We start from the raw sequence: 17,397 nt of genomic DNA on the forward strand, positions 1-17,397 counted from the left end.
AAAGTTATATTATGCTCTTAAAAGTACAGATTCTAAGCTTTCAAATGATACCACAAATGCCTGACTTATGTATACCGGGACTTTAAAGTTTTTAGTTTAAACTTTTTTCATGAGTTTAAGGTTAAAAGACTGTGACCAAAAATCACCACATATTTTGCTGTCTTTTGTGAGGTCCAGTTTATTTTAATTGGTGCCCAGTGTGATTATCACAACATTTTACTGATTTATTTGAATTATTTAATTTATGTTAAATTATTATTATTATTAAATAGTAAGTGCAATTAGTATGGATTAGTGTGGTGATGTGTTTTCAGCTAGTTTTTCAATGTTGAGGGAAAACTAAAATAATAAAACATTTTTACTGGATTATTTAAATTATTTGACTTATCTGACATTAATATTTTATTATTATTATTATTGTTGTTGTTAAATAGTAAGTGCAGTTAGTGTGGATTGTTTAACTGCTCACGGAATAGATGTGTTTTCAGCTTGTTTTAATTTTGAGGGAAAAACAAAATAATAAAAAAATGATATGACTGAATTACTTGACTAATTTGAAATCATATTATTTTATTGTTATAATTATTACATAGTAAGTGCAATTAGTGTGGATTGGTTAAGTGCTCACTGAATAGATGTGTTCCAGCTTATTCTTGAATGTTGAGGGGAAAAAAAATTATAAAAAAATGATTTGACTTATATGAAATGATTATTATTATTAAATAGTAAGTGCAGTTAGTGTGGATTGGTTTAGTGCTCACTGAATAGATGTGTTTTCAGCTGGTTCTTAAATGTTGACCCCTTTAAGGGAATAATATCCATTAATTTATCTGACAGATAAACATTTGAAGGAAATTAAGTTTACTTTAAATTTAGCTTGGTTACAGTTCTGGAAACCAACAATGTACATGCTTAACTTACAATGAAACTGTACTAGACTATTCATTTGTAGGGCTGTCCTCTCAGCGGGGTGTGTCTACTGACAGCCGGTATGAATTAAGGCTATGCAATGAGGAACTGTTGGCCATTTTCAAGAAAGACCCGTTTTGTGGGTATTGTGATTTTAGCCTAGGATTATGCTTTACCATGGACACCTTAATCCCGACACTTCTGCTTGTACTGTGGCTGAAAAGTTTTCTAAATTGGATGGTAGTTGTGATACAGCGGCACTACATGATCCAGTCCTTCTCAGGATTCTTCTGCATTTCCTTGGCACTGATTGATACATTCCTGAGTTGTGTTCACACAGCAATATTCCATTTGGAGGATGTCAACATCGCTGGCTGGCGTCTCACCAGGTACCACGGATGCCTGCTGGCTCAAATCACTTGTTTTATGTACGCCGTTCTCCACTGGCCAGTGTTTTTCTTTGTAGGTCTGGATAAATTTTGGACACTGTCACCAAGCTCAGCACATAAGCCCTGGGCTCGAAATCTGATTTACACTGCGGGAGTGTCTCTCCTTTGGATTCTTGCAGCTTTTTATGTTTTCTGGATCTTTGATGTTTCTTTACTTGGAGATGATAAAAACCAGTGCCACCTGTACAGTAGCCCTCAGAGTCCTCAGGTATTCAACGCATTAGTTTTGACAGTTACCTGCGTGCTTCTTTATTCATACTCTCCATGTGAGAAATGGAGTACCCAACAGACCTGTTCAGTGTATTTAAGGTACATAGTGTATACCTTCCTCAGCACGTGGGCATCATTTCTGATTCTGATGATAATCCTTCCGTTGCTGCCAACAGAGATGCATGCACATCTGCAAATGAATGTCCTTTGGTTGTGTTTCCTCAACAGCTTCTCTGTAGCTATGGCTCTTTGCGGCCACTCTTTTGCATGGAATGCCAAGAACAGCGATTCCATAACAGATGGTTTTTGTTCCTGGTCTTTTGATTTTTTTACATATGGGGATGACGGGCGGAATTATGGACAACAAAAAGACAAAACCAAAGACCACATTTTAGTTAAAACACTAAATGTTTGACCAGAATAAACTTGGATCTTTTGAAGGAAGAAAATCACAATGGTTTTTATTACATTGATTAACATATATACATTTACTTACAAGCCCTTATGGTATTTGTGAACCACCTCTGCTTCATTTCTTTAATATGCTGGTCCAGTTTGGATATTATTCAATATTTTTTAGACCAATGGTTTTCAAATTTTGTGACATGTATGATGATCCGTGTATGATGACTCTCAAGATGCACAAAGACATGGCAAGTTTGACATTACAGAACTTAACTTGAATTGAATCCAAGTTTATTGTCAATACAAGGTATATTTACAATGTCTGAAATTGCTGGGGGGGGGGTTGTGTTCAATTGATACAACTGAGGTATTAGCTAAAAGCATGAACTTGTATTTAACTAGTAATTATCAATCATGATAAACAGTTTGAGATGTGTCATCTGCTTTAAAAAAAAACATCTTATTTCACAACATGAGGTAGGAGAGCAATGTCTTTCATGCAAGAGCAAAAATCTTTCATCACACTGAAGGACTGGCAACATATTATGCAATGATACACACAAACACTGCATTTCATATTTCAGAATTGCAACTTAAAATATATTTGCTGTTTACAAAAGTTGTAAACAATTACATCTTTATTACAGTGTTAAGTGTGCTGTCAAAAAAGAAAAGAGCATCACATCCCAGTTATACATTAGAAAAGGCGTGATCAAACATTTTGTTATCGAAGATAATGATGCGAGATCATAGGGACACATGCTGTGCTGGCAGGTAGTCATTCATGTACTATTCAACCATTATAAAAAATGCTCTATTTTTGTTTTCTTTTCACCATTAAAGTAAGCCATGGTATGTGTTATCCCCTGTAAATTTGGGATAATCTTCTCTATAATGCAAAATACATGGTGGCCTTGCTGGAAAACTCTTATTAGATTCCATCTGTTACGGTACAATTTTGCTAGTTATATTATACCAGGACTACACACCTCAGATGTTCAACATATTTCACGCCTTTCAAATATATACAATGGTATCTGTATTAATTTGCTGAACACTGCAAAAGCCAAAACAGGTTTTTCATTTTAAGAGTCTGAAAAGTACTGTAGTCCTATGCCTATTTTTCAAATTTAACACGGCATTCTACATAGAAGATATACAGCGCCCTCATGTGTATAAAATGCAATTTACATGTTTTATAGAATTGTTAAAAATGAAGAGGTATACTAGAAAGCTTCAGATATACATTTTAATACCCAAAAACTATCAAAAACAGCATTGAAACTGGCTGTTACAGAGGTAACTGTGGTGGAGAAAAAAAAAGAAACCTAATACTGATTGTACAGAAATTGTAGCTGACACACTGTAGTAATGCATTTCATTACAGTGCCAAAACAAATGCTACAATCTCTCTTGATGTTTGAAGAGAAAAGAAAGAACTGCACATGAAGTTATAGATATATGTATATATAAAAAATAAAAAAACATCACCTCATTGGCCACTGACACACAGTCTCGCATATCAAAAGTCTCTAGCATCTGTATTAGGCTCTCGAGCACACTTTGTGTCCATTTACATAGACAACTTTTTTCAGACAATATGGAGACATATTTGTTTAAAAGCTTGTATGTATGTGTGAGAGACAGAATACAAAAAAGCACTTCTGTATTTTAGCAATAATGAATCTGTGTTTTATCATAACAATATAGCTAATAATACATGCATTTATTCACTCCCTTCTATGTAAGAAGTATTTTTAAAACATTGTTTTTAATATATTGAATGGCTGCACATCAGTTTTACTAGGGAAGAGGAAAAGCTGGAAGCTACCAAAATATCAACAGGTTATCAATTTCAGTGGGCTCCACAGAAACAGACCCACTGTATGGAGACACTGAGGCACTGGACAGCATGCTTCACTTCTCCTGTCCCAATGGAGTGGAGTAGGGGTTGTGAGCACCATGCATCCCACCCCCCTACTTCACCTTAAAACATATCAACAACCACTCTTGAGTCCTTTAGGCAAAAAAGAAAACAAATAGAGCTTGAGCTACTACGCCCAGGCAAATGTGATCATTAGAAAGCTTTGAAGATTATTTATAAGAATTTAGTTAATATATTAATGACTACTGTATGTACAAAGTGTATATAAATCTTTATTAGTTAATAATACATTAAATAATTTCTGAATAATTCCAAGAAAAATCTTAACAATAACAGAGCACTCATTTACAGTATAGTCCTTAATTACGGACAAGTTCGTTTTCAATTCTTCATTGCTGGATGTATTCACATCAGTCAGGGTGTTTTTTTTCCTCTTCACGTTTAAGAGTTTTTGCACTGTACACGTTAGCACAAAACAGCTGCGGCTTGGCTGATATTGCAGTCTATGAGTTGTGCACAGTGGAATGTTCTATATGAACTATATGTACAACATAAAAGAAAGTTTTTGATAAACGCATATATTTCATTCCATTATTTTTACACACCCACTCAACTAAACAATAAGCCCACAGGCACACACACACAAAAACAGCTCTACTGCCAAAAGCACGTCCTTTCCTGTGTCTGTCGCTCTGTCTCTTTTTCTACCCATCCATCTGCACTCTCTGTATGGGTGTACACAGAGGGAGGGGCAGGGTGGCAAGCGGCCCCTGGGCATCAAAGGCAGCTGCCCCATTCTACTGAGAAAGCCTGCCTGTCTACCCTAGTGACTAGGAGCTAACATGACAGCATCAATCCCTTAATGTCCCTCCTTTGGCCTTCCTCTCTGTTTTCCTTCTCTCTGTCAGACCTGTTTGTTCAGTCAACCAGAATAATAACACCGTGGACTGAAAAGGGGGGTAAAAAAAAGTCAGGCAAAACACCCAAATCAAAAGGCAGTTCTCTTTACCTGGAATGCAGCATTCAAGATCAAACACTGTACTTTAGTTGCAGTTCTTGAATTTAAAGGGATAGTTTACACAAAAATGAAAACTCTGTGATCATTTACTCACCCTCATGTTGTTCCAAATATGTCTTTTTTATTTTGTGGAATACAAAAGATTATGTTCAAAGTATGTTAGTCTCAGTCACCATTCACTATCATTGCATCTTTTTACCAAGCAATGAAAGTGAATAGTGACTGAAGCCATGCAGGTTTGGAACAATATGAGGGTGAGTGAATGTCATATATAAGGTCTGCTGTGTACTATGTTTAAACATATGGCATTGATTCAGAGCCAGATATACACCAACAGTCTATAGAATTTACTCCGAATGGTGCCAAAAACAAAAAACATCCATTGAGGGGCAATTCTGCAGACGAAATGCCTTGTTGATGAGAGAGGTCAACAGAGAGTGGCCAGACTGGTTCGAACTGACAAAGTCTACGGTAACTCAGATAACCGCTCTGTACAATTGTGGTGAGAAGTATAGCATCTCAGAATGCTATTCTGAGATGTGGGTTGGCGCTGTTTTGGTGGCACGAGGGGAACCTAAACAATATTAGGCAGGTGGTTTTAATGTTGTGGCTGATTGGTGTATGTCATAATTAAATGGCTCACACAATCCAGGGTCTTTAACTACTTAGTCTTGTAATGTCTGAGAAACTATGGCTTATGAGTTCTCTTTGACTCTGCTGCAGGAACCCTTCCAATGTTTGGAGGTCCCTTTGAGCAGAAACATAAGGGTGAGGTGAACTGCACTGTGAAACCTTGTTTACACAACTGCAGATGTTACCTATCATTAAATGGGGACTGAGTATCCATTCTGTTCTCCAGCAGAGGGCGAACGTGAGTCTTTGCTTACTGCATCACATAGGAATGAAGTGAGCTGTTTGTTATATACCAGCCTGCACAGGGTCATCTGTACAGACAGGAAACAAATAATCAACACCAGACTGCAAAAGACAAACTGCGGGTAGTTCAAGAGGGAGCCAGGGAGAGAGGGGGAAAATGGAGAGAAAAGAAGAGCAAGAGGACTAAGAGGAGGGGAGGACTATGATCTTAAACCAGGGGGCCTCAGTAAGGGGTGCCTGTGTCTTCTAGCCTGTATGTTTTTGAATCACTTTCATGAAAGTATTCTGACTTGTTTAACTGATTCTTTTTGTATTGAGCTACAAATACATTCCCCCATTTGTTAATTAAAATAAAATAAAGGTAAACATCCATGTGGATGCTTGATGCTGCTGCTAGTGCAGGGCATTGGCCTCTTGTCATTTGGCCTCTTACGGTTCAGAGTGACAGGTGGTATCAGAGTGAGTGTCAGCTTAGTTTCCTGTGGAGTTGGTCCATTTTCACAGGGCTGGGAGTGGAAAAGCCCTTCACTGTGGTTCTGAGCTCAGCATACTGTCTGACACCACAGGAGGTAAAGAGTCCTGAAAACAAGCACCTCCTATGTGTCCCATTAGCCTCTCAGCACGACTATAAATTAAAACAAACAAGTGCACCCAAACAAATGCTTAAATGTCTGGTTGAGAGCAAGATGACTGAAAAAGTCATTTTAAATTAAAGACAAACATTAAGCCTTTTTGTGGTGGTGAGACACGAAGGGGAACAGTTATGGGGAGCAGCTCTTTTCTGCAGAGGGTTGTTTTGTGTTTGTCTGGGACTCTGCAGGGAGTGGGTGAGCTTGTTCCTGGGCTACAGGCGTTGAAGTGAGTGGAGGGGGCGGGTGGAGCAGTTTAGCCGGAGGTTACCTCATGGGCCAGTGAAGAGGGGGAATGCTGGGATTGGGGGCTGGCGGAGGGGGTTGGGGGCTGGGCAGGGCTACTGCTGCGGCTCCCCCTGGTGCCAGACTTAGCCATCTGCTGTTGAAGCTGCGTGATCATGAGCTCCATCTTCTCTCTGGCCTCCCGCTCTCTGCACAGCTCTTCTTGCAGTTCCTGGCGTTCCGTCTCGGCACGCTCGAGACGACAGCGCAGCTCGCACAGCTAGACACGGAAAAAGCGAGAAGTTAGAGATAGCGACACACAAACACACACAACCCCCAAATACGGGAGATTCACTGGCAGACAGGAAGTGAACGAAAAACAGGTGGACAATCTGAACTTGTAGAGCTAGTCTCAGTGACAATGTCTGGGGAACAATCCAGCTGTATACCACCACACATACTGTATAGACCCTGTTTAAACCTGATATTACCATCTATCTTGGATGATCCAATCACAAGTGGTCAGAGAAGACTGAACAGTTGTTTTCTCACACCTAGCCGGCAAAGTTTAAAACCTTTGTTTTGGCACAATGATTACTTGAGTTGGCGGTCCTTCTGGCCCTGTCATCCGAGACGCCTCAGCATGCATTAGCACTAACTCCCTTACCACCTCTGACAGGGAGTGATTCAATCGCAAATCGCAAAACACACTGGACCCCATTTACACCTGTATTTAGCAATGTTAAAAGAATATACCGGGTTCAATACAAGTTAAAGTGATAGTTCACACAAAAGTAAAATTTCAGTCATTATTTACTCACCCCCATATTGTTATAAACCCATATGATTTTATTTTTATTTTTAACACAAAGGGAGAATTTTTTTTTAAATGTGCTCCATGATCGGGCATTTGAGCGAGTGGGAGCTTCGTGAACTGCTGCGCTCATGCACTCTCATGAACACACACAGGAGAGCAATGGTCTGTCAAGATTTTCACATATAAATCAATTCAATTTCGGTTTGTTTCTCACCAAACCATATCGTACCCCTTCAGAACAAGACATGAGTCGCATACAATAATTTATTAGACTTCTGAATTATACTTTTGTGTCTTTCTAAAAGCTTGAAGAGGTGGTTACCATAAAATGCCATTGTACGACATCACTGAAAACAAAATGTTTTCTAAATTTCTCCCTTTGTGTACTGAAAAAGAAAGTCATTTGGGGTTATAACAAAACAGGGGTGAGTAAGCAATGGCTTACTGAAACCACAGGTTTTTTTTATTTTTTATATATAAATAAATAAACGAGGGAAAATGTGAAATAATTTTTTGTGGTAATCAACATATGCCACAAACGCTTTCGATTGTGATTAACTTGTATTGAACCTGGATCATTCCTAATACCAGGTCTACACAGGACCGACCATAGACACACACACTAAAACAGTAGTTCTCAAACTGTAGTATGCATACCACACCAACTAGTTGGTTCGCCTCTGGAAATTTTGAATAGTGAAAATATTACAATACTACAAATTTAAATTGTCTTTTTCATTTTCTATGTCTAATTTCTGATCCATTTGCAATTTTTACATAGATTTGTGTGAGTAATCAAAACACTAATGCCAGTGCTTTCATGTCAGCAGCGTGGGGCCTCACAGGCTTCTTGCATGTTAGGTGGTATTTAACTGGTCTGATTTGATCAGTCAGTGTACATGATCTGAAAATTTTAAGAACCACTGTACTAAATGATTGTGAGCAGTTGAAATTCAGACATTAGGCACAGTGTGCAAATCAGCCAGAGACTGCCTCTCCATCTCAGTGTGCGTGTGTTTATCTCTCCAGCTACTGAATCACTCCCACACAAGAGATGAGCTGTGATGATGCATGCAGCTCTGTTACATGGAGTACAGGTATAATTGACCATATTATTGTGCAGTGGCATCACAGTTATTCTCTCCTGCTCTGGTCCATGCATGTACCTGTGCGTTGTATTGCGCCTCCTGTTCTTTTGGTTGGCAGGCGCAGCTCTGCTGCCTGAGCTGCTCCAGTCTGTGTTCCAGCTGCCTCTGCTCCTGCCGCACCTCCCCCAGTCTCTGAGCATGCTCAGTGTGCACTGCCTCCAGCTCATTCTGCAGCTCCAGCTGCTCTGCAGACAACTCCCTCAGCCTAGCCGCCTCGCCCCCACGCACTGCCTCCAGCTCCTGCACGCACACACACGTGTCAAACAATGTATGGCAAAGGATGCAGGTTTGTTGGCGGATAAGACAGGAGTGATAACTCTGGCCTTCACCTTCACACTCACTCTAACCAGGTCTTTCTCTCTCTCCACAGGACTATAAGAGCCTCTCAGATACACAACTAGTCCATCTTTCTGGATCTGTTCCAAACCCTAGTGAGCTGCCTACACAGACAAGCATTTTTATACATCATAGGTATGTTTCTGGTTCATTAGTTCTATCTAATGAATGAGGAAAATTAACTATTTCACCAAATATTTGTGCTTATTAGACTATCACGTTGTTAGCTTAGCAACATGCTAACATTAAACTCTATTGGAATCAACTGTGTTAGTCAAATCTCCCACAGACTTCACGTGAGGTGTGCTCTTTGGTGCATGTAAGTAACGGTTAATTTACTGTTAGTTGCTGCTTATATAAAGTGTTTCAAATCAGTTAGTTTTTACAATTAGGATGCTGCCTTAGATATCAGCTGCCTATGAAGACAGCAGACAGCGAGGCAGGTCATTAGGGTTTGGAACAGAGCTTTAGAGAGTCTCAGGAAGGGTTGATGCCACTAATATAGCTGTCTCACCATCTCCAGCTGAAGCTGTTTCTGAAGGGTGGAGTTGAGTTTTTCTTGCTGCCGACGGTACATCTGCACAATCTCCAGCATGATCCTGTCTTTGTCATCCTCTGTACCATCTTTACCCACCATGGAAGCGGGGGCGTGCTGCTTACCACCTAGGCTGGTCTCCATGGTGACTGGTGGAGGAGGTTGGCGGCACTCGTGCGCGTTGCCCATTTGTTGGGATTTGGCCTCCTCCGCGACGGGGAAAGGAGATGCGGGAAGATCTGAGGGAGAGGGAGGAAAAGAGTTAAAGCATCCACACTCTCACACACACCTTATCTCTGTCATGTGCTGAATGTCTGTGTGACTAATTCTCTGTGGGTGTCTCTCTTTGAAGGTCAGTGTGGAGGGGAAGCACTGGAAGTATCACACAGAAACGCAAGACATGAAACAGCCAGTGAAGAAAAGAGAGAGTAGAAATTCTCCTCGATCTACAGTATTTTTTAACATGCCGCTAAGGAACATAGGGTAAGGCTGGGAACTGAGAACTGGTTCTTACAGTTACATAAAAAAAAATTTAACTTGGGGGAAAAAAAAAAAAAAAAAAAAAAAAAAACAAAACAGAACCAAATTACTTTCATGGTTTTCTGTTCCATTAGTGGTTCTCGAGCATGCATTCCATTGCAGATGTGGGCAGGAAATACTCAAAATATAATTAGTACATAGTAACATACAAATACATAAATATACACTCACTGAGCACTTCATCAGGAACCCCTGTACACCTACATATTCATGATATACGATAGATAGGCTAGTTATTTATTAACGTGGTCAGTGTTCATCATTCGGTTCTCAAATCAGTGGAAAAGAGGTCCGATTCAGTATTGAGATAGCTCCTCAGTACTTTCTAGATGAAAACCGGCAATGGCATGAGAAGCTGCACGGTGGAAAGGGTGTGTGAGGCAAAAGTAAAACCTATTGGCTATGTTTAAAAAAGGCATGAGCCATTTGACATGTCCCACCCACAATTTCAGTAGGAAATACTTCAACAGACCAAAGATAACAGTGCTTGTCAAGGCTCGTCATGAGACTGAAATCAGTGCAGCCTTGACAATAAGGCCTGCCCGATGGCCCGGGCCCAGTGTGAGAAAGATTCGGGCCAGTTGCTAGAACTGTCACTTGCCCGATCGGGCCAGTGCTGCATTTATAACTGGACGCGACAAGGCACAGTCGTGTGCACGCACAAGATCATGCAGACACCGAGCGCACTCTCCTAGCACTGTCCTCGCTCTTTTCCAAGTGTATTAGCAGCAACTATTACCAATGTGTAGAAAATAGCAGGAAAAAAAAACCCACTTAGTGAATTTCGTAGTGGGATTTAACATCTTGTGCAACACTTTAAGTATCCCCGCACATTCCGTGTTCACAGTGTGCGAAATCTCCACATTTTTCATTTTGACATTTTGGTGAAAATTAGTAATCCACACATTGGAACACAAGAAATCAACAGTTTCTTTCTATAGGACTGAAAATCCATGTCACTCCGTGCATATGTCTCATCATCATCTCTCTCCATGCAGCGTAGACTGTTTAACATGCATGTGCTCTTGTAAAGTGACAGAGCGCTAGTTTTATTCCCACTGTAAAAAAACAAACACATTTTCTCTCATTAATTCGCCTTTAGAGATGAAGCGCCGAATGAGACATAATAAACTTTATTAAACCCCAGTTATACACGTGTCTGGAAATCACGAGCTGCTCAATATCCAAAATGTAAGTATACATTTAATTAGGTAATGTTTCAAAATGTAAACATTAATTCGACATGATAATGCCATTTGATATGAAAAGAAGCAAGATCACTATGGCTATTAGGCTATTATTATCAGAGCTGTTCAGCTGCAGGATGAAGATGAATATTTGAAACAGTCTACTTCATATCATCCTCATAAAACACCTGTTACATGTCTCATTTCTGGACCATACAGGTATTTTTGTTTTTGTTCTTTGTATATCAGTCAGTGTTGGTCTTGTTTGGGTTGTCTGATTTCATGTTATATACAAATTGTTTATTCACAGATTAGGCCTAATATCTACCTACTGTATATTACACATCACAACCGATTTAGTAGCAAGTCTGTTCTCTCAGCCAATAATCATATCTTTAACTCAGTGAATAATCTTTGATTCTTGTGAAAACACTACACATGGGCAAAAGTTGCATGACAACATGACTAAACGGGTGACCGAAAACCCATCATCTCCTCCACAGAACTCTTGGCTTAAAAACACATGTGTAAATGGCAGGACGGCTGAGGTTAATATGATGTATTTATGAATTTATATCTGTAAAGCGCATATATGGGATTACATAAGGCATAAATCATATCTTGCGAATTATAAATGTGATTCAATTTTGGGGGACATTGTATTTTTTATTTTTTTCTCCCCAATTTGGAATGCCCAATTCCCAATGCGCTCTAAATCCTCATGGTGGCGAGTGACTCGCCTCAATCTGGGTGGCAGAGGACGAATCTTAGTTGCCTCCATGTTTGAGACCATCAGTCCGCACATCTTATCACGTGGCTTGTTGAGAGCGTTACTGCAGAGACGTAGTGTGTGTGGAGGCCCACGTTATTCTCCGCGGCATCCACGCACAACTCACCACACGCCCCACCGAGAGCTAGAACCACATTATAGCGACCACGAGGAGGTTACCCCATGTGACTCTCCCCTAGCTAGCAACCAGGCCAATTTGGTTGCTTAGGAGACCTGGCTGGAGTCACTCAGCACACCCTGGATTCAAACTTGCGACTCCAGGGGTGGTAGTCAGCGTCTTTACTCGCTGAGCTACCCAGGCCCCTGGGGGACATTGTAAATACTAAAAAAAGTGTAGTACTAAAATATTTATCTTCGGACATGATGGTAAAAACAGCTATTTGTCATTTTTGTGTTGGGGCCAGTGAAAATTTTGGCAGGGCCAGTAAACATCTGAAGCACTGGCCCAACCAGGCCAGTAGAAAAAATTCTTAGTGTTGAGCCCTTCAGTGTTGTTCATATGACGTGTAATTACGACTTTTGTTGTACTAAGTGGTTTTATAAAAATAAATTAAATGAACAAATGTAATATTGTAAAAAATGTTGTTTAGTATTTTTATCTATATTGTTAGGACCAATTATTAATTGCCGAATTAAAAGTCTACACTGAGGACAGTAAATGCAATAAGAATTGCATTTCTTATTTCCAAATAGCTCTTCATCTAAAAGAATCATTAATGGAATCGTTAAGGAACAAGAATCGTTAAGAGGAATTGGAACCAGAATCGTTAAATTCCTCACGATGCCCATCTCTACATAAGGGGACACATTCGCAAACCCAGACAAGCAGAGAGCTCCCACGGTCACACACACACACACACCAAACAAATCACTCGCACCGCAGACAGGCAAAACAGCAGCAGCCTAGCATGTATGTTTAGATGAGCAATACGAGGGTCCAGAGGGACTGACTGAGAGAGAAGAAGAGCTCATTTAAATGTAGGACAAGCAGGCTGTAGGTCTTGCACTGCAGAGCGGAATAACAGCCTCACTCTGCTGCTAGCCTCTACCGTGACTAAGACCAGCCTGTCACACTCAAACACACACGAATGAGCCAGATACAGAATAAGAGAGACAGATAAAGTAAGAGAGGAAGAGGTAAACAGGTTGGACATGGGTAAAAGAAGGAAACCAAAGAAATGAAGGAAAAGAGGAAGGGGCGAGCAGAGAGAGAAAAAAAGGAGAAGAGAGAGAGAAACGATAAGTAGAGAGGAGTGAAGTACAGTTATAGTGGGGGGGGAGGGTGTCAGAGAAAGGATGAGGATAGTGTATTAACGAAGAGTGAGGCACAGACAGAGAGAAGAGAGATGCTATGTGGCTGCGGTGAAGACTGGAGACCCCTCCCCCAGCACTCTGCGCTACAGCAATCTGACACATACAGGGACGACAGCAGCCTCTTTTCATTCTTGCTTTCCACTGGCAACTATAAAATGTGAGTTGTATTAATCATTAGCTAGACACTCTCTCCAGCCCCTCACCCTCTGTGTGTGTCAAGCACATGTCCCTGAACCTCCAATCTCTAAAGATGTGTCATTATTGCGCATCATATGCGCATGTTGTGAATGTAAGCATGTTGTTTTGCTTTCAGTCATTCATTTACTAAAAAGATTTAAAGTGCACAAATCTGTATATTGATGGGTAAATTGTTTGCACTGACCTATGGCAGGCTGGCTGTCATGGGCGAATGTTCTCCTGCTGTAGTGTTGTTTGAGCAGGGCACCCAGAAACTCATGGCTCACCTCCCCCTCCTTGTGCAGGGACACGTTTGGGGCCACCATCTTATCGTATGTGTACAGGTAGTAACTGCAAACACAAGAAAAACTCTTAGATTGGTGCCACAGTTTAACATATACAACATAACTAAATAAATCCAACAATAAAAGGAGAATAGTTGCTCTCAGTGAGCTTTTGACACATTCAGCTGAGCGGGTAATAATGCACTACAGAGCTAATTGCAATAATCAGATAGATTAACATTTGCAAATAGATTAACATTTATAGAAACAAAGGGGTCTAGTTCAAGTGTGTGTTCTTTTTTCTTATCGATTGACTCAAGCATTCAGGTCAACCGCTCCTATTTTCCTACAAGGTTTAAATGAATACATCCCAAATAGAATTTTACAGCATTCCAAAGTCCCTTTCAAGGCAAATCAGTCCACGCGGCAGCCATCTTTGGAATGCTCCTGGGCAGCTATTTTCAACGGACACAAGCGGCATAAAAAGTACAGCTCCTATCTACTTGAATCAGTTAAATTTAACAATGATAGTATCATAAATTGTACTTCTTTAGCTCAGATCAAGATAAAAAAATATATATCTTTTTCAGGCTGGTCCAGCAAGATTTTTTTTAATTTAATATAGAAATTTCCATGACTTTTCAAGGCCTGTATATAATCCCTATTTTAAAATTCCCTGATCTTTCCAGGTTTTACATGACCGTGGGAACCCTGTTTTACATTTTCTGAAAAAAAAAAAAAAAAAAATGTGAGTGATGCTTGTCCATGTAAAACTAACAAGCACAAAGCTTATTCTGATCACTTAGAAAAGTAATAGCACACCTCTCCTCAACAAACCACACAATTTGAGGCATTATTCATGCCCACAACACAAATGGTGAGGGATGACTTGCGCCAAAGTTTAATACTTAGGGCTAGGGGGGCCTGGGTAGCTCAGTGGTAAAAGACGCTGGCTACCACCCGTGGAGTTCGCTAGTTCAAATCCCAGGGCATGCTGAGTGACTCCAGCCAGGTCTCCTAAGCAACCAAATTGGCCCGGTTGCTAGGGAGGGTAGAGTCACATGGGGTAACCTCCTCGTGGTCGCTATAATGTGGTTCGTTCTTGGTGGGGCACGTGGTGAGTTGAGCGTGGATGCCACGGTGGATGGCGTGAAGCCTCCACACGTGCTATGTCTCCGTGGCAACGCGCTCAACAAGCCACGTGATAAGATGCACGGGTTGGTGGTCTCGGACGCGGAGGCAGCTGGGATTCATTCTCCGCCACCCAGATTGAGGCGAATCACTTCGCGACCATGAGGATTTAAAAAGCACATAGGGAATTGGGCGTTCCAAATTGGGTGAAAAAGGGGACAAATCCAAAAAAAAAAAAAATAAATAAAAAAATAAAAAAAAATACTTAGGGCTAGAGTTTAGACACAGAGAGAGGGGTAAATCAGGCCTACAGGGATTGCTGGGGAAATATGGGTCGTACCTCGGGTGGATGATGGGGCTGTGTCCTGGTTCCTCTTTGATGTCAGCAAACATTCGATTGAACACAAGTGAAGACTGGGAGTTACCCTGTACACACATACACACAGGTGTGCATCAATATTAATGAAGCACATTAAGGGTGTTAGAATATGAAATGGACTGTTTGAGCTGCATATAAAAATAAACATCTACACATCTTTGGACATGAATAATACAGACGTTCTTTAAGGTCTTATTACACAGAATATCAAGTGTGTTTTGCACAGGAGAAGTCACATGGAAAAAATTACACACAAATTTACAAACACACAGGCAAACTTAGTGAGTGGAGTGAGGACGCCTGAAGCAGAGTAAACTGAGGGCAATACAAACATCCTGCTGTAATGTCACGTATTCATGAGAAGAGCTCATCTATCATCGGCCGCAGAGCACACGCTGACAAGTAGAGCACTGAGAAGAAGAAACACAAATGAAGAGGAAAAGAGAAATAGTGTGTTTAGTGAAAGAGTGTGGGTGGGTTTCTGGCCGTTTGATTGTTAATATAAAGGCTGGGTGAATCATCTTGGGGGAAAAATATGTGGCTCTGTTTACACCAAGAATTAACATTTGTCTCTGAAGATCCAATCCAAAGTGGCCAGCCTAGACAGATTGCCATTTACACCTTATATTAACATGTGTCTCCTGTGACCACTTGTTATTGATTTTGTCAAGGGAAGGGTCTCTGATTTCATAACTACAATCTACCTCATTTTTACTGAATACAAGTAAAAAAAACAATCTTCAAGCAAATAACAATTTGAGCGAAATGCTCAGTTATTTTAGTTAAATACCTGTATTAAATGAATATAAGATTAACTTTCCGATAAATTTTCCAATTTTGGACAGATTGGACGATTTTGATTGGCAAAGTTTAAAACCATTGTTTTAGCGCAATGATTAATTGACAGGCACTAGGTTTACTTCCATTTTGATGCAAACACTCAGCATCTGGGTGCAGTCGAACGCGAGCCTGTCAAAGTATAGTCCATATAACATAAGGTTGGTGCATGTGCGCAATGAGACACCAGACTTTCTCTTCACGAGTTTAGACCCATAAAAATTTATTTTTTTCTTATACAAATGCAGGTATCTCCAGACCTCCTCACACATGTGCTCTTGCCTTGCACATCCACTGTTGTTGTTTTTACCTTCATCTCCTGATGTTTAGCGGCAGTTACATCTTCTAGCGTTTCTTCGTGACAGCAACGGCTCAAATGTGAGTGTTCCCACCTTTTGGACCCACTAATTAGTGTAAATAACTCCAGGTGCATGCGCATTCTGTGCTTTCAAAGATGCACAGTTAGAAAAATCGGGCTGCCACATTCAATGTTTAAGCACTCTGATGATGAGATTTGCGTCACGCATCCTGTATACGGACGCTCAAAGTACACTCTGGGCTTAAGTGGTCCTTTGTTGTTGTCCAAGACACTTCGGGATGGATTAGCATTTACACTACAAATGTGACGTGGTTACATGTTTTATTGAATTCCTCCAAATGTCATTTGAGTGATCTGATCCCAAAATGTTTTAGAACCTGTTAACACCTGGATTTAGCCCTGTCCACTTGTGATCAGATCACGAAACGTATTGAATGAGATATGGAGATGTTTCCTGCTTGTGACTGTATAAGGAAGAGAGCAAGGATAATGTGTAGATAAACAGAGAGGCCGTTCTATGCCTGTGTGTATACAGTATGTAAAGCAGTGTATTACTTTTGGCAGCATCTTTTTCTCACAGACACCATCAGACAGCTTGCTGTTGGCAGGGGAGGGGGCAGGACTGGACTTCTGCCCATGACTGTTGTCATCGACCACCTTCTGTAGGAAACACAAAAGCACATGCCTTATGAAGACACCCTCATTCAGTGCAGTGGATGTGAAAAATACAAACACACATCTACTCTCATACACACTCACGCAACTCAATCTGTCACACACAGTGTTCAACAAACAGGCTACTGCTGAGCAGCTTGTACATATGTGTGTGTGAGTCTGTGTCACACATATTGAATCCAGGGCAAGCACAGTGCTGATGGTTATCTGTAACAGACAGAGCCTAATATAGCCGACACTCATCATGAAGACAATGGCTGTCATCCATGCATGTATTTCTAATGTATTCAGTCTGCAATATCCTCTCTTTAGTAGACTAAAC

At 40.5% G+C, this 17,397-nt stretch overlaps 2 protein-coding genes across 2 annotated transcripts in view; one reads left to right on the forward strand and one right to left on the reverse strand.

The window, feature by feature from the left end:
- The first annotated feature begins 1,016 nt into the window (after positions 1 to 1,016).
- On the forward strand, positions 1,017 to 2,649 carry LOC127442250 (probable G-protein coupled receptor 160). The gene has a single exon (XM_051700124.1). It carries the CDS (start codon positions 1,087 to 1,089, stop codon positions 1,981 to 1,983), a length of 897 nt encoding a protein of 298 aa, XP_051556084.1. The 5' UTR covers positions 1,017 to 1,086; the 3' UTR covers positions 1,984 to 2,649.
- A 1,461-nt stretch (positions 2,650 to 4,110) lies between these two features.
- The window catches only part of LOC127442249 (ski-like protein), a 38,778-nt gene continuing 25,491 nt past the window's right edge, over positions 4,111 to 17,397 (reverse strand). Inside the window, exons 3-8 of the mRNA XM_051700122.1 lie at positions 16,956 to 17,060; positions 15,206 to 15,291; positions 13,656 to 13,801; positions 9,422 to 9,681; positions 8,590 to 8,811; positions 4,111 to 6,886 (exon numbers count right to left, since the gene is read on the reverse strand). Coding sequence (XP_051556082.1) covers positions 6,638 to 6,886; positions 8,590 to 8,811; positions 9,422 to 9,681; positions 13,656 to 13,801; positions 15,206 to 15,291; positions 16,956 to 17,060 — 1,068 coding nt within the window. The 3' untranslated portion in view covers positions 4,111 to 6,637. The remainder of the gene's footprint in view (positions 6,887 to 8,589; positions 8,812 to 9,421; positions 9,682 to 13,655; positions 13,802 to 15,205; positions 15,292 to 16,955; positions 17,061 to 17,397) is intronic.

The sequence above is a fragment of the Myxocyprinus asiaticus genome, chromosome 6, assembly GCF_019703515.2.
Source record: "Myxocyprinus asiaticus isolate MX2 ecotype Aquarium Trade chromosome 6, UBuf_Myxa_2, whole genome shotgun sequence".
Classification (NCBI taxonomy): Eukaryota; Metazoa; Chordata; class Actinopteri; order Cypriniformes; family Catostomidae; genus Myxocyprinus; species Myxocyprinus asiaticus.